This window comes from Phalacrocorax carbo, chromosome 9 (assembly GCF_963921805.1).
Source record: "Phalacrocorax carbo chromosome 9, bPhaCar2.1, whole genome shotgun sequence".
Lineage (NCBI taxonomy): Eukaryota > Metazoa > Chordata > Aves > Suliformes > Phalacrocoracidae > Phalacrocorax > Phalacrocorax carbo.
In genome coordinates, this window is record NC_087521.1 from 28,793,113 (window position 1) to 28,819,390 (window position 26,278).

The 26,278-nt window shown below is 41.9% G+C and overlaps 1 protein-coding gene across 6 annotated transcripts in view; it reads right to left on the reverse strand.

The window, feature by feature from the left end:
- AKT1 (AKT serine/threonine kinase 1) overlaps positions 1-26,278 on the reverse strand; it is a 74,585-nt gene that overhangs the window by 34,518 nt on the left and 13,789 nt on the right. For all 6 annotated transcript variants that reach the window (XM_064460899.1, XM_064460898.1, XM_064460897.1 and 3 more), the window contains one exon: positions 616-744. In XM_064460899.1, coding sequence (XP_064316969.1) covers positions 616-744 — 129 coding nt within the window. The remainder of the gene's footprint in view (positions 1-615; positions 745-26,278) is intronic.

The window sequence follows — 26,278 nt, forward strand, 5'->3', positions numbered from 1 at the left end:
CTGCAGCACCTGAGCGAAGTCGGAAATGTTCACATAGGACAGAGTGCAGAGGTTAGGAGTTGTTATTATTTCCAAACCTTTTTGTTGGCTCTAATAAAACAAATATGGTTTTGTGTCCAAAATTAAGAAAAACTGAGTGTCTTTCATTAAAACCAGTGCTCACTCCATGTTCTCTTATGCTAACAATCAAACAGCTTTGACCCACGTCAATGCCACTTGAATTCGGATCTGGTGGCACAACAGAGGGTGAAACGCTTTGGCTGTGCCTGGGTTAATTTTCACTTTAAAGCAACTTACTGAATAACAGACATACAAAATATTAACAAAGAAACCCCTTTTATTCTATAACCAGAAATGGTAAATTAGTAGAAAACCATATTAAAAAAAAAAAACAAAACCCCCAAAAAAATTCAAACCCCAAAACCAGAGTATCAAACCTCCACATCACAGTCGTTCCTGAGAAACGCAGTGGGGTTTTATTATCTCAAACACGTTCAGTGTTTAGATACATCACTCTGGGCAGATTTGGAAGTTACTGATGAAGCTTCTGGGTGCTATGACTACAAGAATACATCGACCCCCAAACTGGTTGAGGGAGCGTGTAAAAACACTTACGAGCTACTGAGAAGTTATTTAAAGGTGATTCCCGCTGGTCGACATCCTGCGGTCGTTCCTTGTAGCCAATGAACGTGCCATCGTTCTTTAGAAGAAAATACCGTGGCCTCCATGTTTTTATGTATTCTCCTGCAAAGAAAGGACAGGCAATGTGAGAGATCATCAGAAAACACCCCGAAATACAGACTCGTCAACATTTTTATTTTTTTTTAGTATTGAAACTATATGTCATCCTGACATAGCAGCAGTTTTAAGAACATTCAGTTCATTCTGATACAAACAGTGGAAAAATACAGGCTTTGAGTCAGATATTACTAGTGATGTTAACCATAAAAATGGGACTTCATAAAAGGTAAACAGCTATGCTTTGTTCTTCCATCTACTCCAATTTCCATTCAAATTCTGCAACATCTGCCTTAAATGCATTTTAAATTTTAAAAAAATCAGAGCAGATGTCCTATGTATTATTTTTGCTATTGTCATTTTTCATACTGACAAGTGGAGAAATTTTTTTCATTTACATTTTGCAGCGCAAGTATTTTAAACAACAATGGGTAATTTACTAATTAGTCAACTGCTTTATCAAACCAACAGTCACTTTTAGAACATAAGATAATTCTCTGCTTAAGTTACATAACATCACTCACTCCTCTCACAACATCTCAAGCGTGAAACACGAGATGATATATCACAATATGAAGAGGAAAACACTGGATGATGTATAGTCACCATGAAGGAAACAAACACCTATTCTGAAAGATATTCCACCTTTGTCAGAGAAAACATCCCTTGCTTACAGCATGCTACTGCTCACCTGAGCAACCTGCACAGTTAACAGTTGTGTAACTATCACAGCCACCTTCAAAATCTCCAGCCGTGGGAAAAAAAAGAGTTGATCAAAACCCCAGTTATTTACTGGATTTACTCAGTTACATTTCAGGGAAGGAAGAGAGGGGTTCCCACTGTGGCTCTTCTGGGTGACTTTGACAAAGTGCCTCGGTTTCCCCCCTTGCCCACTGTCCATGTTGTCACCTTCTCAGGCAGTCTCTCAAGAACCTTAAATAGCTTCACATGGTGTCCAGCTGGGCCTCCAGGTCCTGCAGTAATGTTTCTATTCATCTGAATCACAAAAGCCTCACTCAAGCTGCTATTCAAGTCCAGGGTACCAGCCACAGTTTTCCAACCCTGCTTACCCCAACAACAACTGATTTTAAAAAATTAAAAAAACCAAAAAACCTGAAGTGGTCACTACAAAGCACCCACAGCTGGGCAGCAGCTATACCCTCCTCCCTCCAGTATGGTTTCTCCTTTGCTTGTTCCGCATCAGGGGGAGGATGAGTGAGCAGACTAGGAGCCAAGCTTCTTTCAGGTCTGCCACAGCAGGAGCATGCCTGCACACCCCACAAGGCTGCCCCTGCACTGGCTGGTACTCAGTGCCCCGTTTCATCTGCTGGCAAGCTCTTCAAACAACCACCAAGAGCATTGAGAAGAAAAGGCTCCCCAGATTTATTGGCTCTGGCAACCTTCTGCTGCTCTACTGTTCTCCCAGGCTCTGCTCAGACCCTCTCTTCCTGCTGCTCAGCTCTCCTCCACCGCTAATTTCTCTCCCAGCAATGTGCACCCTGCCCCAGGAACTCCCCTGCAGCTGCTTTGCCTCCTTCCTCTCCCCACAGACCTCCTCTCCTTCTGCAGCACAGTTTCAAGCCGCTTTGGGCACCAGCTGTGCCATCTCATCTCTATTCAGACTCGTACTTTTCTGCACAGAGAAGCACCAGCAACACCAATGCCCATGCCACATAGCCATGGGCATGTGCACCCCTAGCTGCTGCTTTCACCCATTTAGCCCTTGTTAGGCTTTCAATTTTCTAATCTAAAGCAAAAAACTAAGAGTTACTGAACCAGAGGAGAGTCATGCAGAGCTACCTTTCCAACAGTGGCCATATCTGCAGAAAACATCCATTTGCACTGATGAAACAGGGGGCGACACAAGAAAGATGAAAGGAAAAGAAATAAGTGCAAACCTTCTCAGTCTTTCTTTTAGAGACGTCTGTTACAGCTGCAAGTGTTACACTAACCTATAAGGGGTTTACAAAAATGTCATCATCACTTTTGGAATTTCAGAACTCCTCACCTATGGCTGTCATGGCTTAACATTTATAAGCAAGGCAGTACATGTAGAAGGTTTTGTTGTCGTCATCTTTTTCATTCTGACCTTAATTAAAAGCTGAAAACTTTCTGGGATCAGTAGGAGATTATGAAGCCTTTCACATTTAAATTACCAGTCCAACTCAGCCAAGATCAGTGAGATTACTCCAATCTCATTATTATTACACCACAGATGTGACTACAGGGACAAGAAGATACATGGCACATTCAGCCTAGTTCTTTGCCGAGAGGTTTGCCAGGTAAGCAGGTCGGGAAGGTGGCTGCCCGGACTATCAGGATTTTGGAACACACTGTTACACACCTGAGTAGTTATTACTTTCTTCTCTTGCATAAAGCAGACCCAGGAGACCTAGGAACCATCTCACGCCCCTTATCATACTTGCATTTAGGACTAAATCCAGATTGGATGGGACAAAAAAAAAAAAAAAATATCTGAAGGGGGGCAAGCCAGAAAATTTCAATTTTCCTTACTCCCTAGCCTATGCTACAGATCTTCCCCATCGGTATTTACAGAGGAGACATTCATTTTTTGCAGATCCTGAAATTATTATCTGGTTATTTTCAGTGAGGTATGCATAATTTTACACAAAATTACACTGTACTGTCACAAGAGACACTTCCTCTTAGATTAGATACTTATGTTTGGCTCTCATACTTTCTTACAGCTTTATTCCACCAATCTGTTTCTCTGTTAGATCATCTAACAGGATTAATCACATAGTCTTTAAAACGGTGTATTGCTTTCATATCTTGCATACTCCTCCAAACTCACTCTTTCTTCACTCTTTCTGTGGGAAAAAAATCAAGGACTTCATTGCCACCAGGCATTTTGCAGGACTCATTCTACTTGGACCTTCCTTTATCCATTGCTTTAGGTGGGTCTGGTTCCTAATCCATCTTTTTAATTTGCAAGTAAGTAACATGATTTTAAACTTCTTTTTCCACATGTCTGGAGCTTAATGAATCCTGTAATACAGCAAGCATACATATTGATTATTGCTCTTGCCAAGGACAGTATGAGGCACACTGCAGCATCTGTGGTATGAATTTTACTGTGTAACACACTGAGGTTATACTTCTGCATCTTGCAGCAAAGTGGCAAGACACTGCCTGGTGTGCGACTTCCCCATCAGACAATCTGTAAGTATAATTTTACATTCAAGCCTGAGCAAACTACCGTTCCTCTACAGAAGTTCTGAAACAGATTCACCAACAGAGTCATCGAGAAAATGTACAAAGTGCATGTTCTTAAGAAAGAAGTTTCTATTTTTATGATTACCCAAAACACTATAAAGTTCCTACAACCCGTGATGAGGACCACGTTAATTAGGACAGCAAGTCCAAGTATTTTAGGCAGGAGTTTGTCAATACAGACAAAATATAATTACGTGGAACCGCTGGGACAAAGCTGACTGAAAAACACGAACACCTTTTCCTTCCTCTGATATACTCAGTAAGCTGTCATGCCTGAAGAGTGAACTGAGCTGTTTCAATTTTTGCCCTGTGTTTTTTGTTCCTGTTGCGGTTTTGTTTTTAAGAACCATAGGCAAGAAGTTAGTCACTAATATTAGTAGCTAGGTAGTCACATTAGAAGAATTGCAGAGAGTACAGTAAATGCAAGCATGTGTGGCAAATTCTAGCAGACAACACTAAAAAAAATTAATAATAGTGATCCACCATGGAAAAGTGAACAATTTACAAAGCAAAACATTTTTTCCTCTGTGATTCATTGCTTGTGTAATGCCCTGGCAGAGCCTTCTTTGTTTTCAGTAACAGAATGCTAACACTGCAGAGACAGGAAAGCAAAACCATGGGTTATAAATCCTACATATAAAATCCTGGAACCAAACAGACTCCTCTGTACTTGCTAGCTTTATTATTCAAAAATCTTTATGTACCATTCTGTTTACTCCAAGCAATTTCCAAATTGCAAAGATTCCCAAACTGTACATATCTGGAAATATACACGAAGATTGTTATAGACCGATTTCCCTTTATTGCCTTGTGTCTGCCCCCACACACTGCACATTAAAATACTTAACACACACTTTGAATGTAAATCCATCTCATGCCAGAAAAGGTTTTTCACAGTAACACATACTGCAAAGCACGCTTATGCCTGAATATTTCAGAAAAAGTTAAACACAAAACTCTTTTGGGTCATGAAAAGTTAATTCTGCTGAGGATTTACAATAATGCAGGCCTAGGTTATTTTCTTCTCCTCCCCACAACAGTATCTCACCAAATCTGGAGCTGTCTACCACTGATAGAGTGTCTAACATCAGAAACAGCTGCCACTCCCTAGGAAGCTCACGGGGTAAGTGGAGAATAATGAGCAGCAAGCACCAGCAGAACAAAAGAAAATCCATCTTTATTTACCAACTGCTGCATGCTTGTTGCTGCATTAAGCTCATTCAAAGCCAACACCACACCCTTTAATTCAGAACAGACTATATTTAAGAAGCCTCTGCTTTTTTTTTTTTAATCAACTCATACATACCAATGGTTTGAAAAAAAAATCATTAGGTTAACCAAGTCAGCACCCAATGATACCCTTGATATTTACAAAAGCACTGGACCAACTATTAACTTTCTTATGCCCCAAAGTAACTAGAACACGTCCAGGAGCACCAACTTAAAGTAAGGTCTCAGCTACATTAAATGCACTCAAGTGGCTACCACGAATCTATGGATGAATAACGCATTAAACTTTCTGCTCTGAGCATCAGAAGTAGCGCCATTAATTACAATTAAGGTTAACACTGAAAATATTAGAGCTTTTGAGTTATGCAAGCCTTCACTACATTCCCACATGCTCTGAAGATATTCCTTGATCGTACAGCCCTGAACCGTCAGAGGGAAACATGAAAGTTATGCCAATGGCAGTGCTAATGTGCCACCGGTGAAAGCCCGAATGACTCATTTCTGAGCTCTCAATGGCTGCAAGAAGTGGTCTGCATCCTGCCGGCCTAATAAGGTTTCGGTGGAACAGATGCCAACTTCTTTAAAGACGTGAAGCTTTCAGGAGCTGCCATCTCATGTGTGCTGAAGAGCGGGATGCAGAGTTACAGTTAGTATCTACTGCTCAAGTAAATAGGGTATGTGTCCACTGGCTTCAAAACCAGCTGAAATCAAAACAGATTTGGAAAAAGAAAGCAGGGCTTGAAAACTTGCCTTTGCATTTCTGAAGCAGTCGGAAGCAAGCCCTTTCCAAATGCAGCGAGCTAATTCTGGATCTTAACAATTTGACACGAAACAATTAAACAAGTCTAGGGTGACCTGAATGAAAACTCTCAGTTCAAATACATATTTTTTTAAAAAATAGCTGCGCAGACACCCACCAGGCTGGTGTGGCACTCTTCCCTCAACAAACTGTCAAAACAAGATATTTAAACACAGTGCCAGGTTTTCAGTAGCTTGGGTAAAGGAAAAAGAAAAAGAAAGAAAAAAAAAAAAAGAAGAGGTTATGCTAATGGCTTTCCCAACAAGCTCGGAGAGAGGAGGACCTCTGGTTTGCCTGCCTATTCAGGGGCGCAGCAAAGGGGGCCGGTTCTTTGACGATTTTTTTTTTTTATTTTTTTTGGCCCCTCTCTGGATGCCTCCTGGGCCGCCGCCCCCAGCGTACAGCTGCGGAGGCACCGCCTGTGCCCTGAATCTCAATGAGGCAGCGGGCCCTGCCGCCGGCCGGCCAAGGCTGCTCCCCGGCGAGGGGGTCGGGGCAGCCCGCGGCCTGCAGCCCGCGGCCTGCAGCCCGCCTGCGCCAGGCCGACGCTCCGCAGCTCGCAGCCCAGCTCCTCCAGCACCTTGCATGGCCCGAACGCGGGGTCCCACGGTCGCAACGGGCTAATTCGGGGCACAGCAAGTCTGCTCCCCGCTTTATTCTCCCTCGGGCAGCTGGACGGTTGCGCGGTGCGCCGGCAGCCCACATGGCCGTGACTGACGTGACTGCCAACAGGTTAAGAAGAAATGCCTCCTCCTCCTCCAGCTCAGCTCCGGCTTTTCTAAGCCTACTGCTGTTTCTCACGCTCACACAAAGCTGCAGTACAGGGCACCTGCTTCATTATCATATCTTGGGGGAATCTGGGGAGGGAGGGAAGGAAGAAGGGAGCTGGAGGTGGGGCAAAGGGGGACGGCTGAGCAGCCTAGCCTTCGAGCGACAAAGAAGCCCCGCAAGGGCCACTCCTGGGCACCTGGCACCCCACATCTGAAAATTAACTTCAGAAAGCAACGAACAGCCTTGGCTTAGTGCCTCCCACAAAGCTCTATGGGCACGCTATGTAGAAAATCAGTGTACTGGAAGCTACCTCTGTCTTTAGTTACACAGCAGTGCAGATGGGAAACACCTAACGAAGGAAAGGAATGGGTGCTCTGATTCACAAAGCCAGGCCACGGGAGAGATCAGAAGTCAGATTACAGAAAGCAAAACAGATTCTCACCCAATACGTTGTCCATCCCCTGCATGGAGAGCTACCATGTTCTCTGATTCCATTTCTGTCAAAGGGTTTGAGATCACCAGCCAACACCGCCACTACAGAAGATGACACCTCTGTATTTTTTTATCACTGTATTTCAACTGTATGGTTATGTAAAACTGAAACACTGAGGTTTATCTTTTTCTTTTTTTTTTTTTTTTTTTTTTGGCTGAATTTCAGTTTAGAAGGTCAAAAATGTTGCCATATTGCTCACAGCAATCAATTTAAGCAATACCAGATATTCCCAAAGGAGCAAAAGAGAATTAATCAGCATGTAAAAAACTCCTTACTCCTACCTTTGGCACAGCTTAGTCAGGCTAGTCCTAACCTACAGCTGTCTCCAGTGGGAGAAAATGTAAATGAAGTTTCATTAAAAACAGCAGTTTTAAGGATAGCTACATAAATTACAGGGAAGTATAAGCGATTTCTTAAGTTACGCTGAAAACGATCTCACAGTAAACCGCATCCCCACTACCTCATGGTGGGAGCAAAAGGACTTAAAACTACCACGAGGTGCCCAGCACAATTAGAGAAATCTTTTCTGTAATATGCTTGCAAACAGCTACAGCATTTTAACAAAATATAACGTTCCAGTAACAGAAAGTGCCATCACTTATTCCTCTGCTTTGACAGGCACCCAACTCTCATTTTTAGAAATAAATAAAAATACAGAGGAGGTGTCAGATTCACTGAACTGAATTAAGCATGCTTGGAACAATTATTTCTCCCCAAGTAGTTTTACCTTGACACCATGATGGAAAATAGCACAAGCAGCTAACAAGGCACTTAAGGTATTAAGTCTCTACAACTTTTTTTAAATATCATCCCTTAGAGGAGGGAGGTACCTAGAACTATTCCTCGAGCTCAGTCTGAAGCTAATACCATCAGTACTTCTGCAAATCAGGCTCTTAAATACACTGCATGTATTTATATAAAGGGTGTGACTTAATCCTCCAAAGAGTTTATGATCTTTACTAAAAATACAAAGAAAAAAACCCAAACCAAAACCACCAACACACCACACCCTAGTATATTTGAACAAGGAAGGGCTTTTCTAGACATCATCTAAAAGATGATTTAATTATTTCACCTCTGAGCATATGCATCCTTAGCCATGACTCTTGCACTTATCTGAACACATGCCGTATTTGAATATGACATACCCAGTTTTGTCTGCAGTAAATCCTGTCTAGAGACTGACAGACAGTATAAGAGGGGACAAAGTGAAGAAACGCACACAAACCAAAGCTCCTCCAGAGGTTAGACATACTTTGTCTAAGTCCAAAAGCACAGTAGTAGTAGCTTGTAGTCCTAGGGCTGCCTACGCACAGAGGATGTTCAGGAAAAATATAATTAATTGATTAAAAATCAATTTTAGGTCTCTTTTCCCACTCTGCCCCATTAAAAACGAAAAGATTAGGAGAGCCAAAGACTCAGACAAGAGTGATTTTTATGATGGATTTACTTGCTTTGCAAACATTAAACCTGAGAAGTACTCAGGAGAGGCTTCCCATTAAAATCCCAAACTTGGTGAAGCTGAGAGGTGAGCTGGTAACTTGGGGGGTGAGTGCCACAGGAAAGTAAGCGCAGGGGAGGGAAAAGCAGGACGCAGCCACGCAGAAAACATCTGCAGCAAGGACTCACAAGTCCCTGGCTTGCTTGTTGAGGCTCCTATTACTAGATCATTGTGTCATTCACAAAGAGAATCAAAACCTCGGGGAATTGTAAAGAAATGGTGAAAAAAAGGCTAAGGGACATTAGGGGAGATTTATGGAAACAGCAGCTTTTCTAAAACAGATGATATGGACCAACTTCAGAGGCGGTTTGAAATGGAAAAAAAGCTCTATTTGTAAAAACTAAGCTACAGAACATGGACTTTTATAAATAAGCAATTTATAGAGGGTAAGAAATTAACACATCATATTGTTATCCTTTAGCTTCTGGGTTTGAGTCCTAATTTTCAACATAAATACACAGAGTTGTTTTAGGCCACTTACAATAAAAGCTCTACCAGTAATTGTGTGATCATGCTGTGCATCAGGAAATTTCTTTAAAGTGCCAAGAAAAAAAGTCAATGCAGAATTTTAAACATGTTTATACAAACAGTTACTGGGTAAATATTTCATAGAAAGATGCACAAAAGCCAAGTTCAGCAAATATTTTGATGGCAAAAATAAGCGGCATTAAAAAAAGGGGTGTGCTGTTTATATGGCTGAGGCTAATTTGGATTTCCCTTCTTCATTTCGTCACTAGCAAGTCTGCAAAACCCCAGAGGAGCACATGGAGACTGTGCTAGTTCTAATAAAACGTTTCATTTATCTTGAGCCATTTAATGGCCATCAATGGAAAAATTACAAGCACTTCCCAGAAAGCAAGTTCTAGTATTTGTTATCATGGCAACCTCCTGGTTACGCCTCCAAATTTAGTATTCCACAGATAACTTTTACTGAGTCACTACCCCAAACTCAGCAATGAAAGCCTCCTCCAGATAACCGGAGCGCCTGCTTCAGTTCAGAGGAATTTTGCAAAGTAACTTATTGCATACTGAGAATTTATTAAAGCAACTTCACTACTGGGTAACGTGAGAGCAAGCAGCCACCGTACCTCTGGTGCTAAGCTTCGCTGAGTAACACAGGCATAAGAAACATTGCCAAGGATTTTTGTGCCTTGGACTGAGGTGTCTCATCACTGTAAAGCGGAACACCATCCATGCTGTTGCCTCAACAGGGTCAACTAGACACCTGAAACACCATTAAAATAAATTAATTTTTACAATAAACAGTAAAAATATTGAGTTGCAACATAATTGAACAGCAAAATTCTTGCTCAGTTTCAGTGGTACCACAATTTAGTCCTGTAACACTGAAATATAGGTATTTACTACTACAAACACATGCGTATAGTAATGATTATTTTTTGAACCCTGAAGTTATTTATTATAGTAAGCTCATCATACCTCTCCCTAACAGCTCTAAGCTCCAAGAGAGATGCATTCCAGTCAGTCACACAAAAATCTGTTTCTTACCCAAAGAGAAATGAAACAAAGATGCACCTGAATAAAGACACATATACCCTGACATTTTTACCATTAATTGATTTTCATGTTGCAACAGCATCTTGGTATGTTAAAGGTAATTTTCATTTTAAAAAAAGCATCAAAAGTGAAAGGTATATACCACAAAGAAGCAAAAAGCAGATGCACCCAAGGAGATTGGAGCTTGAATTACATTTTCCAGCCTGCAGTGCCCTATCCTGTTATTTTGGGAAGACATGGCAAAAATTCCAGTCTCCTCTTTTAAAACTGCTCCTATTCCCTGAGGAAAAACAATCATCACCCCCGCCCCCATCCCCACCCCCTGCAGCCAGGCCTAAACCCATACCAGTTTCCTTGGGCATCAAACCCAAGGGGCACTTGCCCCACTGCATTTTCAGAGGTCAGGGACTGCTGCGTTGGCCCCACCTCTCCTCCACACCCGATGTTCCAAGCACAGCGCACCACACGACCGCTCCTCGCCATGCACATTCCCTCTACCACCTGAATCCTGAAAGCACCAGCCATGGCTGAGCGCAGTCCACTCTCTGTAGCTCATCTTCCCACTTTTACTAGCATGCCCCCAAAGAACAGAAGCAAAGCAAACACCAAAACCCATCCTATGTATAACCAGGTTATAGCTACCCTTCGGGTTTGTAGGAGAACTTGCAACAACTACAGCAACCATCCACAAGAGTTAGACTCCCATACTTCAAGCATGAGAACACCAGAAAGCCATAAATAAAGCTTTACATGCATGTGAGGTTTTTTGTGGGTTTTTTGCTTTGTTTTGTTTATAAAATAGGAAAAAAAAAAGGGGGGGGGGGTGTAAAACCCCACAACCCTGCAGTTCACCTGGGGTAATGTTCCCAAAGAAGGTCATCTGGGGCCATGTTATTGCCTCAGGGACTTCTGCAAAGGAAGGTACATGCACACATACAGAAAACTCCGCATGCAAACTCTGCTTTGTCGCTCAGTGCTTACTGCATGCTCTGGTTACAGTGTTTCCTTCCACTGGTCCCTGACCACATGCTATCAGCTCGGGCGGCAGCTGCTAGGGGCTCCTCTGCCACCCTAGGGGTCAAGCCAAGCAAGGCCACCCTGAAAAGCCTCCAGCAAGGCAGGAGGGGAGCAGGAGAATGGGCAAAGACAGAGGCACTTTGTGGAGGAGGAAGAGTGTGGTAGAGATGAGCCAAGATGCGGCTACCACAATTCTGGCTGGAGTCTGCTGCATCAGAGAGGAGGATGCTGACAAAGGTACAAGCGGGATGTCCCTGGCACTGGGTCTCTGCTGGGCAGGGGGGATGGTTGTGGGCTGCTGAGAACACAGGCAGGACAGGGAGAGGCAGCAACCTGACCTTCACCCAAGGCCACACCAGCTGTGCCTGCATCCATCACCAGTCCCACTCCTGGTCCCAGTCCTGTCCCAGCAGCAACGGGGGCAGCTGGAAGGGCAGGTTGTGCCCAGCCCACAGTGAGAATATTGCTTCCCATTCCAGACCTCGTTCCTGAAACATGACCAAATCCAAGCAAGTTTAAATAGCAAAGCTACATCCTTTAAATACACGCAGACACGTACATACATTAAACAGAGCTAAGGCAGAGCCTGGCCATGAGCACACACCATTGCTGCACTGACCCTGCCCCTTCACAGGCAAGCACAGGCAGACCCAACGCTCACAGTCAAATCTTCCAAAAGTCAGGCTGGCAACAAAGACTCAGCCCACCCCTCTGGTCTGGGGAAGCTATAAAGTTAGATTATTCCTAAATTCATGCTTTCTTGCATTGATTTTCCCCTCCCCCTCCATTCTGTGCAAAACCATTTTAAGATCAGGATTACAGTTTCAGTATCAAGCTAAGAGAGGAAAAAAAGTTACCAAAGAGCAGTCACTGCACACTTCTGCACACTAATCTGCAGTTTTCATTTATCCACAGCACACTAAATGAATCTTTGTAGGGGGCAGGTGTTCTTGCAAATTACGCCTTTAGAAACAAAGCCACACTTGGGTACAGAAATTGGAAGGTACAGGTAACACCCTCTTTGTAAAGAGAGGGATGGAGAAAGAGAGAGTGCAAAGGACCCACATGAGAATTACTGTCCTGATATCATATTTGGTGATAAAGCTGCAGTTCAACCACAAAATTAACTAAGCACAAGTCCACTAATGGGTCACCGTCATTGGTTTGAGAATGTGTTTTTCTACATACTTTTCTTCCTCTCACCACAGAATCCAAATTTCCTAGTTTAATCACCTTCCCTTTTGCAAAAGAAACAGGAGCTTTTTTAAGCAACAAAGACATTTATTTAATCACAGGGGCAGTACAAGATTAAAATGCATTAGAAAAATTAATCCAAACTAAACGTCTCCATTATGATAAAGTTTCCTGAACCTTAAACCAACAGGCTCCCAATTTCAGGCATAAAATCCGATTGAAACTGCTGCTGCTTTGCAAAGCTGCTGCTTTCTTCTTCCCCTCCCTACTGAAAACGCAGTCCAAATTGCTATTTCCATAAAGAAATATGTCCAATATGACAGAAGTTCTATGAAAAATTCTTGATGGCCTCCAGGGATTCTTGTACTTAACCCAAAGGTAAAATCTACAGTAATTTATCATAAGAAAATCAACTGCTCTGCAGATCGGGGCTCCCGTTCAATGCTGCAGTTGAAATTTGTACCTAATGGGGGTTGTGGTAGTTCCATAGCTTCATTTGCAGTCCTCAGTTCTTTGCACCTAATTAATAACAGCACACAGGAGGGAGAGAAAGGTAGCTATGACACTCTATATACTTTGTATTTCAGCAGGTATGCTTTCCTGTTTTAACCTTTAAAAAGGAAATGATAAACTGTGTGCTGCAAAAACGTTAATGATAAAACAGTAAAAGGCAGACAGGGGTGGAGGAAGTAAAAATAATAGTAAAAAAGGTATTCAGCACTACAAATGTTGATGCCTTTTAAAAAAGAAGAGATTCAGCCATATTTCCCCCTTCCTTTGTACTGAAGTTTAATAAACATTTTCTCCAAGTTACCAATTTTGAGAAAATCGCTGGATAAACACTTGTGTTAACCCAGTTCCGTGGCTCGGTGCCAAATGTAATGCCAAACTTCCCAGTTGCAAAACGAGCTGTTTTTACACACCAAAGTAACCACACAGCAGGCCTGCCGAGCCTGAAGACAGCTGACAGAGATGACTGTTGCTGTCCCCCCATTGCACCGACATCCATCCAAATACCAACATCTGCTGTGCTACAATTTACTTTTTACACAACATTTAGCAAAACAGTGCCTCTGACTGCAACATCATTAAGGAAGTAACAACAAATAAATCGCAAAGTCCCATCAGACAATTGTAAAATTAAAGCGTAGTTTGTCTTGCATACGCTGAGCTTTAGTTCAGATGTATTGGACTTCAGAAATAATAAGCATTAGAATCTGTTTTCTTTTATTAAACACACAAGACAAAATTCTGTAAACCGTGACCAGCGCAATCCATCATTACAGTGAAAATTACAGTTTTGAGGATATTGATTTGACTCAATAGGCAGAGAAGCAGATGCCTGCGAGGCAGCCTGGCCTGCCCGGTATGATCGCAGCAAACCAGACTACTAACAGGATTACACTATGTCTGGAAGCATAAGAAGTGCACCCTCAATTCAGGGCCCGCTTCTTTTCAAACACCCGGAATGCATATTTGTACTTGTGAAGAAAGGAATTAATGCTCCTAAAAACTACAGCGCCCTTTGCTTTAAAAGCAGGACAGAGCACCAGGCCAAGGCAATGAGATGCCACCCCACCGAGGTGAGGTGGCAAAGCAGGCTGGGGTAGCAAGTCCTCTTATAAATTCATAGCCTGGGGGTTCAGACCAGGAATTAGGCTCCTAAGTGAAAGCAAGCCAGGTTTGGTTAGTGGTTCCACTGTACTGCCCGCCACACTTCACATCTCCCAAGTCCCTACGCGACCTGGTGTCCGTCAGCAAGCTGTCCTCCATGCCTGCGTCACCCAGGGTGCTGCAAGCTAAAGTGGCGCAGCACTGCCACGGGGTTCGGGCTTTCATTGGCACAGCAGCAAAAGAGAAGAAAGAAAGGAGAATTTCCGTCTTTAAAGTGGTGACCAGTTTTCAAAAACAATTCTTTCTTCCTCCTGTCCTACAGTAACTCTATGAATGCAAAAAGAGGGAAAAACAATTGCCACTTTCTTTTGAACAGCAGACACCAAATGAAAAATTTCAGCAAGAAATAACTTGATTTCTGTTAGACATCAACTAAGGGGTTTTTTCCCCCCCAATCTCTCTGTTCCTCATCACTACCTTTAATACAACCTAAAAATTGCTTAGGTTACAAAAAGTGATTTTTTTTCGGTGGGAACAAACACTGCCCCTACATCTCCAGACATTGTGTCTGTCAGGAACAGCAACATACCCAACACTCAGCTCAAGATGGCAGGCTGTATCTCAAAGCAGCTTCACCAAAACAATACAGTTTCCCCTCAAATCCCTACCAGCTTAATAGTTGAAGACAATATTATTTCAGATAACATAGGCAGCCAACACTTTGGTAAGTTCAGTGGACATTCTTTATCCAATTCACAGATAAAAACAGTCAACATGCACAGCTAGATGAACAAAAATTGCTGAACTGATTTGGTGCTTGATTCATACTAAAGTCAAGGGGTTAGGCGCTTAAGTACTTCTGCAGGTTTGGGCCAGAACTGATTTGTGTCAGACTTTATATGACTGACTCTCTCTATATATATATATATTATACGCACCCATCGTGGGACACAAGAGAAGCCATGCAAAGCACAGTCTATGCATAGATCCTCTCCCAAGCAGGGATTTAGAGAACAGTCTCCTCTGTGCTAGCTACTGCATGTTTGCACAACAGGAGTCAAGGTCCATCGGAAACTTATCTGAAAAGTTGCTCCTGCGCAAACTTTAGCTTCAACCTCAGAGTTCAGAGCTGGAACACTATTTGTTTGTCCATTTATCCCCTGGCACGGTTGGCTTTTTGTCAGACAGATGTATGCCACATGCAAGTCATTTCCCAACCTCTCTGCTCCACCTCCCGCCACGCACTCTTGCACACACTCTGACCCCTCAGCAAATGTTAGAAGAGAGAAGTGTTTCTGACAGTTTGCATACTCTTCACAACAATTTTATTGCAGGGTATAAACCTTTTCTCCTGCCCCCCAGCCCCACTTGTAAGAAAACAAAGCAAAACAAACAAGAAATCCACCACTTCCCAAACAACTGAATGCCCTAAACCCAGTGGCAGGAAAGGGGAGGGAAGGGGTGGAGAGGAAAGGACTTAGAGGATGGATTACACTGAAGTTATTTTTGTCCTGTTCAAGTGGATGGGTAGAGACAACTAAATATAGAATTTATCAAAGCAGGTGAACAAGGAAGATGACATGAGCTACATGTTCCAAGGAGCAAGCAATAAATGAAGTACACTCCTACCTCCTGGCCCAAAAAGCTCCCCAAAAACACACTTCAATTTGCATGAGCGAGATTTGATTGAAAAAATATTCAACTCACCACAGCCTTCCCTTTGGACGTGTGACAATGTAAATGTTAAGCAGATAGGTTTCCTGTCTCTTACCTGCTTGTACTATATATAAACAAGTACTATGAAGTCCACATTAAAACGGAAAGAGGTTTGCACTCTTCTGTGGTGTCTTTGGACAGAAATTTTTCTGAAGAAATTATGTTTGCATGTACAGCTGGGCAATACAGCACCGCTTGAAATCAAATGTTAAGGAATGTTATGTTGTCAGTGGCAACACAAAGTATGTGGTTTCTATGAAATTTAACCAGTTATGTCAAGACCAATTGCTTCTTCTGGTCAGACTGCAGTCCACTGCTTGCTCAGAGTAACTGCTGCAGTAGTTTGAATTTCACAAGTGAAAATCCATTCATACGTATTTTTACCTCCTTCCACGGTCTGAGCAAGTCTGTGGGATGCACTGGCTTTTGCCAGAAGCACGTACTCCATTCAGTCACTCTGTGCAGCCCACGCTGGCAAACAAACAAGTAGCAAATCTCACCCCAGCTCTTGGGCTCTCAGAGCCTGCAGCCAAGGATGCAAACAATAGCATTTAGCAAGGACGTTAAGTGCTTTGCTGGTAGGCAGGCAGTAGCAAGCAAGGAAACGTTCGGATAAAAGACATGGCACCAGTCAAGCCATGACTTCAGTGGAAACCATGCTCACATCAGTGCTGTAACCTACCACTGGGCTTAAAGAACAGAAGGCTTTTGTGCAGAACATTTCCCTTCTTCCATCTGTGCCCCCGGTTACCCACAGTATCCAAGAGCCCCACAGCCTGAGCCACATTTGTCCTCACAACATCCCTGTGAAGTAGGGAAGTGCTGTTATCACCACTTTACAGATAGGGAACTGGGGCACAGAGAGATAAAAATAACCTCATCCAAGATGATCACATAGGAGGAAGTTTGTGGCAGAGCAGGAGAGGACTGACTTCAATTCTCAGTTCCAGGACAGTACTCTAGTACAACAGCCATCACTTCAACTTCTAGATGCTCTGCCTTCGCTTTGACAGACCTACCTATCTCCCCTGGGCAACAAAGAATGGGGAATGCCTACGCCTTTTATTAACAGCTTTTCCAGCCCAGCAAAAATGGAAGAGGATATCAGATGCAGGCGTTGTTTGCATTCACAAGTCCAAATCTGAACAAAGAAAACCATTTCCAAAATAGTCAGCACTATCCTGGTATTGTGGGAAAAGGAAGGAAGACATATCAAGTTTTCAAAGTAGGGAAAAAAAAAAAATCCATGGTAGGTCACAAGTACAATTTTTAAAATATTAGTGAAAGTTTTACTAGGAAGCTCCCTGTTCTGGAGATTTTAGGCTATAAAGCAGTAAGAACTTTAAAAAAAAAAAAGTCCCTTTGGGACTACAGCTATCTCATTGCAGACACAGATCTAAAAGCAGATCTATGTACTTTCACATGGAGATCCTGACTCCAGACCTTCACACAACAATCTTGTCTCAGATAAAACAAATTCCAGAGGCTGGAGGCTGCTCAAGGTTTCCCATTTCTGGCTGAGCCAGACTTCAACCCTGCCCTCAAAGGCTCTCTCTTCTGAGTGAAATGGCACCTTAGGTCCAAAATTTACTCTGTCCTTTGGGACTCCAGTTGCAGCCATCCAGATCACCAGTTGTGAAACGAGCTTCTACAACTTACGGACATTCATAAAGCTGCATTTAATGCCAACTGTTTGAGGTGACTATTACCCTGGAACAAACTGCAAAAATCCATCACCCTATGGATCATCTGGTTTATCAAGTCTGACTCCAAAAGGTGGCTGCTCATCATAACAGCCAAAGGATGACAGACCGCTACTACACCAACATGAACAGGCCTTGATGAAGGCCACGGTCACTTTTCTGATTGGGGCAAAGGAAGAAATTTATGCATTGGTGCTAGCTGAGGGCACCAGATCTGCCATGCTCAGCTTCCAGGTCACCTTTGCTACCGGTAGACTATCCTGTCAGTTGCTGCTGATAAGGTGGAACTTACAGCACAGGCCTCTACTTTTGTAACAGACTGTTGTTGTAAACTTCAACAACCAGCAACAAAACGTGAATCTCCTCTGCCATGGTCAGAGCCTGAAGGAGCTGCAGCCAGCCAGCTATTGCTGAAGGTGACCATCATGGCACCTAATTCAACATCCATCAGTGACATAACTGAAGCCTTGCTTGGAGAAGACCAGAAAGAACAGAACTAGCCACACCACACACCCTGCTACCCCTATTTCTCCCCCTTATTTTACACCAGCAGTACAGAAAGGTAAAGGAGAAAGGCTGGGATGAAGTTAGAAACATTTCTGTCTGACAGCAAGCCTCGCAGCAACAACAAACAAACAGAAAGCAAAACTCCCAGCAGCTTCAGAGCTACATAGCAATCTTAGTAAATGAGACATTCTAATAATTAAAGCAAAAAGCAACATTTTGTTCCAAAGCACAGACCCATAACACTAACAGCAAGTAGTAAATTAGTGAGGTTTGTTTATTATTACATGTTTTGAACCTTTTCCTTGAAAAATCCCAACTTCTGTATTCAGCCAACACTGAAAAATTAAAAGGCCTGTTGACAACAGAGGAACCGCTATTTATTTTCTGTTCAATGGCCATGACAAGGAATATCAAAACTGAAACCAAACACCTCTACAAATGGGGTTGTTATTTTCCTTCAAATTCAGGCTGGGCTTTGTACAAGATTCCCAATATCAAACCGGTCAAGTTTAATGCCCCATATCAACTGGTCATAATACTTGATGTTGAGAAGAGCCATTAGAGGTGATCTGATCTAATCACCCAAAGCAGGGGCATTCAAAACACTACAAAATAAATCCTAACACTATTAGCACATGTAGGTAATTCAGGACAATTATAAAACTACGAAGGCAAAAAATAGAATAAATGCAACCTTATCAAACTGCAACTTTCAAATCAAATTCAAGGAACAAAACCTCAAGTCTGCTTGGCCACTTGCCTTCATTGTAATCTCCTTGCCTCCAGTAACTGGTTTGAGGATTGTAAGAGTCAGCACAAAAATGAAAATCAATAAGTATTCTGTGTGTGAACTGGGCATAAAAAGGAGAAATTAATTCTATGTTCCTCCATGTTTTATTTCACCACATGAATTGTGAGAGAAATAGCACAGGATTGTACGTGGTCAAAAAGGTATGCACGGTCTCTGAAGCGTGAACATGTATTTACAACCACACATCCTGTTGTGTGTCATTCCACTTCTAAAATGGTGCCTGAAAAGAGCAAAGTCTCTAGAAACATGAGGTTTTGCCACAAGCACACCCAGTCTAGTTGCAGGAGTAAACAAAGCTCTCCAAGACACCAACAAGAACTGTTGTGAAGCAGCCTGTTCCTAGCAGACTGGAGCTCCTGCTGAGAAGAAAGCTTTCCTCTGGCCATAGTGGGGGGGATTCCCTCAGGTGGGAAGACAACTTCATATATACTGATTTTTGCACATTCCTGCCAGCAGCCTGTTAGTCAGAAGATTAACACAGATAAAAAAAACACCCCCCAAAAAACCCCTAAAATGCACAAAACTAATTATAAATCTGATCTTATTTTTTCCTATTTTAGATACAGCTTTCTATACCATAACGAGTTGTATTACTGCACTACACTGCAACTTCAGGTACACATCTGGAGCTGAGCCACCTGCTGTACAAATAAAAGAATGAGACAGTTCCTGTTCTGCAGAGTTTACTGTCATAAGACAGGGACAGCAGAAGGCCAGACAGACACAGACACACACACAAGAAGGGGACCAGTGCTGGGCATTGCAGTCAACAGCAGTCTCAGTACACATGCACTGCAAGTTCATCAAAGCCTTTTATAAGCAATACAAGGAGTGAGAGCTTTTAAAAAGGATAAAAAAAGCAGTACTGCAGCTGTTTACAGGGACTATTTCCCAAGTGTGAAAGGGTAGCACAAGAGCAAGGAACAGCAGTGCTTGCCCTCACATTGTAGTCTTAGTACAGAGACATGTGAGGCTAACGGGAGGCAGAAGTTAACATCTTAATAGCAAATTAGAGATGGTAAAAATAGGTATGAAAAGCAAAAGCAGATGGTTTTGCAGCTCAATGCAACAGAGGAACTACTAGATAGCAACAAAGCAGCAGCCCAAAGAACGAGCTCTGCCCTGCTCAGAGCAGCACTCTGAATGGGACATGGTTACATGCCAAGCATACAAAGATGTGAGATGATGCAAACCTTAGAAAAGTATATTCCCCTCCCTCCATGTTTTGCTTTTGTTTTCCACTTTCATGAATAACAGTAAACAACAACTACAGCAACTTTGAAAACATCAACTTCTTTGAAGATCAAAAAAATACAGTCTCTGCAGACAATCTGATTATAGTTGCTGTAGAGCCAAGAGGAGTACCTATTTGAGAAAGAAATTTGGCCACCTGCTGCTCTAAGCAGAGAAGGTGGTATACATGTAAAATCATGGTTTTCTCTGAAATTAAAACTGGTATTAGCCAGGAAGAGAGACTAGACTGGGAAAAAATGCATTAACTCCAAATGGCACAGTTATGTTGAACTGAGTTGTACACAGCTGGCTAGTAGTCTTTCACAGGTTTGCTCATCTTAAAATCATTTTCTATTATTCCCGATAAACAATCTACTACAGCCACTTTAGACCTCTGGCTTCTTTTCAAGTCAGAGGGTAGATATCAGTAAAGCTAGGACACCTCAAAACCTCAGGCATGAAAAAGTAAAAAGTTATAGCAGTTATTATGGAAGGATGAAACACCTAGAGTACAAAAGGTTCCTATTCCAACAAGAACAGCACATGCTAACCCGATAAAAGCAATCACCAAGTCTAGTCCTAGAGCTTACTCAGGGTCAGATCAGTCTATGCCAATGACAAGGTGTAAGTTTTGAGCAATTGCTCTTAATGCAGCTGAGCCACCACAGCTGAAGAGAAGAAGCTGCCCCATTGCATCTGTCTTTAACAGGGCTGTCCACTATGTTTGGCCACTACATCTTTGCAACCCCTTGCATAAAGGAGGAGAATTAACCCAGCTTGTAAAGCCATCAGTCTGGGGAAAAATGCCCCGTTTTACCTGAACACGCTGAATCTGGCAAGAGCTAATAGTCAGGGAACACACAGAACCCTTTAAAAATAAATGTCGTTTATTACACTGGGACAGTACTTTTGTGTTGCACAATCCAAGCTTTTGTTTCAAGCAAGAAAATGTTTTCTAAATATTTTGTCACCATGACAGTCTAGCCTTGGACTCAGATTCTGCCCTTGGTTACTCCAGAAAACCCCTGTGAAGTCAACTGTGTTGCACAGCTCGTCGCTGTGCCCCAGGCCGTCAGGAAGGCTCACCTTGCAGTGCAGCTACCAGCATCCTCTCGGCTCTCTGTGCTCTGCAGGGCATTCTCATCCCAAACTCTTGCCTACCCGCAAACTAAAACATTCAATATAAGATCCACGTGAATAAACAACATCGTATGTAAGAGGAAGACAGTTTTCAACTAAGAAACAGTAAACATCTCCCCAACAGGTTCAGCTTTATCCAAGGAATACAGGCAAAACAAAAACCATTCCCCAGATAACAGAATGAAATATTTTAAACACACTGAGAAAAAGAGACATAAAAAAACATCCCGGCTTTGAGGGCCCTGTTCCAAGTAAAAACATTTCTTTCAGGGACATTAATTTGGCAAACTAAATCTGAGTAGATACAGCCTAAGTCACAGCACAGCCCCGAAAAGAGCAGCAGAACATTTCTGCATGACTCAGGAAGACCAACGAAGACTTCTGCAGAACAAGATGAACAGGGTGTTTATATACAGCCAGCAGCGTCATGAGAACCAGCAGTTTAGTTTGTGAAATGAATGTTTGCATTGTCATTAAGAAAAAACCCTAACAGTAAAAACAAAAACCCCCAAAACACCCTCTATTCCACACTTCTAAGTTTCCAACATTAAAAACATTGCAGGGGAAGGAAGTACTCCAGCAGCCAAAATTTACAAGTTCTTACCATAACTTTGGCACAGTAAACTTCTCCAGTGTCACAAAGGCCTATTCTTCAGGGGGCTTGGTTGCCTTTTTTTCGGAAGGGCTAATCCACGTGTGAAGGCTATTAAAGAACACACACACAAAATGCCGACAGAAGCATAAACATACACACTTTTTGTGTGTGTCTGTGTTTCCGAAGTTTTACCTGTCTTTCCTTACACGGAAAGATACCTCAGAACAGTCTGCAGGCAGGCACTTCTGCTTTCTCCTTTTTTACTAGCAAAGCTCTGAAAGCTTTTCCCTTTCCTTGCCATAAAACAGCAATGCCATTTTATTTTAATTCATTCAAATCTGTGACAGAGATTCACCCTCAGTTGTTGCATTCAGCAGCCAGGTTTCAAGAATTTAATGTAAAAATTAAGATTTTAATACGGGTACGCGCACACGTTGTGTGTGGTTGGTTGGATTTTTACTGGAATAGAAATTCCTAAGTGTAACCTTTTAAATTTTTGAATGGCACCTTACTAGAACCTCAAAGAAAACACTAAGTCATACTCGGCATTTCTGCACTGTAAAACCAAATCCAAGCTCTGAAAGTTAGCACTTTTTCCTCTCATTATCTGATGCTATATAAAAGCCCTAACATAGATTTGAAAGAAATACTACAGAAAGTCCTGCCTGATCTAAATACATAGAGCTAAATTTTTCTTTCAGTTTTTGAAACACCGATTAGAGATTGGGCACTTAGAGTCCTATTCACTGGCTAGAAAAAAGGCAAATGGTACATTTTAAAAAACTGACTTTGAAATATTGTTATGAGAACAGGGACAAGCTATGTAAACCCTAAAATTCTGTGGGTCTTTGTATTCACGATTATTGTTGCAAAGTAAAAGGCTCATATTCCCTACTAAGCAAACATTTACAATTAAATCCATTCTGCACAAGGCATTTGCATTTTGAGATAGAACAGTCAGTCGTTCAGCTGCTGTGATTTAGATGGATTGGTTCATTATTGCTGCAGTTCGTTTTCAGCTACACTGTATAACAAAGGGGTGCCAATGTGGTCCTGAATGGCTTTAAAGCTAAGTATGCTGGTATTCTTCCATGATGATGTAATTTAACTATCTCCCCATCTCTTGGATTAAGATATCTTGACTTTACAGGCTAAACTTCAGCAAAAACGACAGAAACAAGCTGTCACAATAGTGTTCAATAGGCAACATCTCTGCAAGTCAGCTGAAGGCTGCTGCTGGCAAGTTTGCAGTGATTGTCCATTTATGAAAAAGTATTTTTTCCCTAATACTGATTTAGAATAAATACTTTTCCCACCATGCAAGTAACAAAGCAACTTCAACTTCCACACCAGGAGATCAGTTATATACCTTCAAAAGTTCATGCTATAGTAAAAATGTATCTGTACCAGAAAGACAGACCTAGAACTACAACGATCTCTGACACAAAGAAAATTTCAAGTTGAAAAAGACAACTACTATTCTGCTCCTTCACTGTCTGAAACTTATCACCAAAGGCAGCAATAAAGCAGCGAAACCATTTTCCTATTAACAACCACATAAACAGGCAAGATTTCTTTTTTAAAAAAAAATATTGACAAAAAGCCATGATGATTAGTGGAGTTTAACCTCCCTGTCTAAAGCACAGTCTTCAAGACACTGCTAGAGCACCATTTATTAGAGTGACTTGATTACTGAATTTATAGTGGCAAAGGATTCATATCCTATGTCCAGAAATCAATTTCCACCTATAAAACTACTTCCAAGCCCCACCAGCACTGTCACCACAGACTGTCACAACTGGATTCTAGCCTGCTCCATGCAGAAACTTACAGTGGAATCTACCTGAAACTATACAAGTACACATTTAAGTCAAGTTTTGAATTAAGAAATAAATGCCTTCTCTTGGTGTTCTCAAAGTTTGATTCCTCCTTAATGAGGACAAGCGAGGAGGGAGATTACATGATCAAAAGTTAAAAATTTAAAAAAAAAAAAAACAAAACAAAACAAACCCCCAAAAAGTCGCACTTCAGAGAAAAGACTTTCATTTAGCTAACTGACTGCTATTTATAGAAGGTTTACAGAACACGGGCAGGTGCAGGGATATGTATGACCCACAAAAATACCCCAATCCAGACAATCCACGCCTGGAAGTCCTTGAAAAGCAAGCAGGAAATACAAGGTAGTATTCTCAGTTTGCAGGGATGAAGAGGCCTGACAACGGATTTTGAACTGCTTAACAGTTTTCTTCAAGGGTGTAGCTTCTTACTGACACTTCAACTGTGAAGCTCAAACCTAGGCAGAATGGCAAGAATATATAAAATAGTGTGTACCCTTGCATTTCAGGGCATAAACCCTACATTGTGTATTTTCCACACCGGTCCATTTTTCCACACCATTTGGCAGATGTAATATGCCTCATATGGAAATGCATGGCAAAATTTTGAAATAATTTTTTTTTCTCTTAAATCTTGAGATTTAATTTAACTGGAGATTGATAGATAAAACAGCAGCTCAAAACCAGTTTCATTTTTATGTTTCTGTTAGCCACCAGACCAGTCAAGCCTCTCGTAGCAAATGCAAAATTGTGTCTTTCACATTGCTTGCTTTCTGAAGTGTAATCAGGGTACATTTCTTGATCCCCAGATCCTTTGACAGAATTGCAGAAACAGCAGGATATACTGCTAAAGCTGAGTGTTTAGAAAAATAAAAACACACATTATAAATTAAATTGTACACTTTTTGAGACTTTTTACTAAAAGTACCTAAACAGCCCTTTTTCTTGTCCTTAGTCTAAGCTGTCTAGAAGGCACTCAGGTTATGTTTTCCAGTTTTTCCTCTACATCATGAGGATTAGCAAGCTCCTCTGCTTCAGAAAGAAAAAGGGGCAACACTTTTGAAATCTTGGTACTTCTACAGGTAGGAACTGATTTATAAAGCCACAGCAAACATATAGGCTGCACTTAAAATTTGAGAATTAGCATCAATTTCTGTAAGCAGCCTTGACCCCCATCAGCACCTGAAGCCCACTAAAATAACACCAGCGTCAACTTCATGAGTTAGACTTTCCTATCACCATAATAACGTTTGTCTTAAAAGAGCCTTTACTGTGGCCTTTCAACATATAAAGGGAGCTTATAAAAAAAGACTCAGAGAGGCTTTTTACCAGGGTCTGCAGTGATAGGACAAGGGGTAATGGTTTTAAACTAGAAGAGGGTAGATCTTGATGAAAATGAGGAAGTAATTCTTTACTGTGAGGGTGGTGAAACGCTGGAAGAGGTTGCCCAGAGAAGCTGTGAATGCCCCATCATTGGAAGTGTTCAAGGCCAGGTTGGATGGGGCTTTGAGCAACCTGGTCTAGAGGAGGATGTCCCTGCCCACAGCAAGAGGGTTGGACTAGATGATCTTTAAAGGTCCCCTCCAAGCCAAATCATTCTATCATTCTAAGACTAGAGCTCCCTCCCAAAACAGGTATTTCCTACGAAGGTGATGGTTCATGACCAACACAAAACTCAGTTCCTTAGCATGCACGTTCTGTTGTCCTCGTTAAGAGTACATTAGTAAAGTGCAAGCAGAAAAGACTGATTTGACGGACCTGTAAATGATTCAGATGCTGCACGCGGTCTCAATATTAACATGAAACACCACCACAGTCGTGCACAGAGTCACTGACTTCAAGGCGTATTTCTACGTGCAGCTCACCAAAGGCCTGGGCTTTGGACAGCACTTCAAAACACACTCTCCCAACTTACCCAAGAGACTCAGGAAAACAGTAACTGACTTGCCCGCACTATGTGATGATTGTTTACCTCTGCTGTCCTCAAATATGACCATGCACTTTTGAATAAATTGACAAATTTCACAATATTGTTTGACCAGCTATCTTTTTCACATTTTTGGCTCAACTCGAAGAAGTGGGAAAATAATGTGAGCTCTGTAACATGTTTTCCAAATGCACTCGAAGTTGGTCTTCATTATTTCCCCCTTTCAGTTGCAGTAAATATTTCTCACAGAAGCACACTACTTCACACCTAATATGGTGCTATTCTTTCTCCATTCTTTTTCTTCCTCTTTCCTCATAGTTTCCTGGTTTTTGTTCCCCCTTTAAGAGGCACATTGTACCTGCAACATAATACAACTGAAAATAACAACCCCGCTTTTGTCTTCCCCTCATGAGAGATGGCATTTTAAATAAGGTTTAACTAATTTTTTTTTCTTAGTAAATCAGTTAGTTCACTATGCAAAAGGGAAAAAACCCACAAGGCTGACAGTTATTTTTTTACAATGCTCTGTCTTTTAAAATGCATTCAAATTAAAAGGTCAAATGTTAAGTAAACCCCTCTTTCCAACACATATCAAGGTTTGTTTCCCAAATGAATCCAAGACCAACAACTACTCTGCTTTTTAAGATAATTCACCAGCAACATGAACTGTAGATAAAAGCAGATACACTACATGTCACC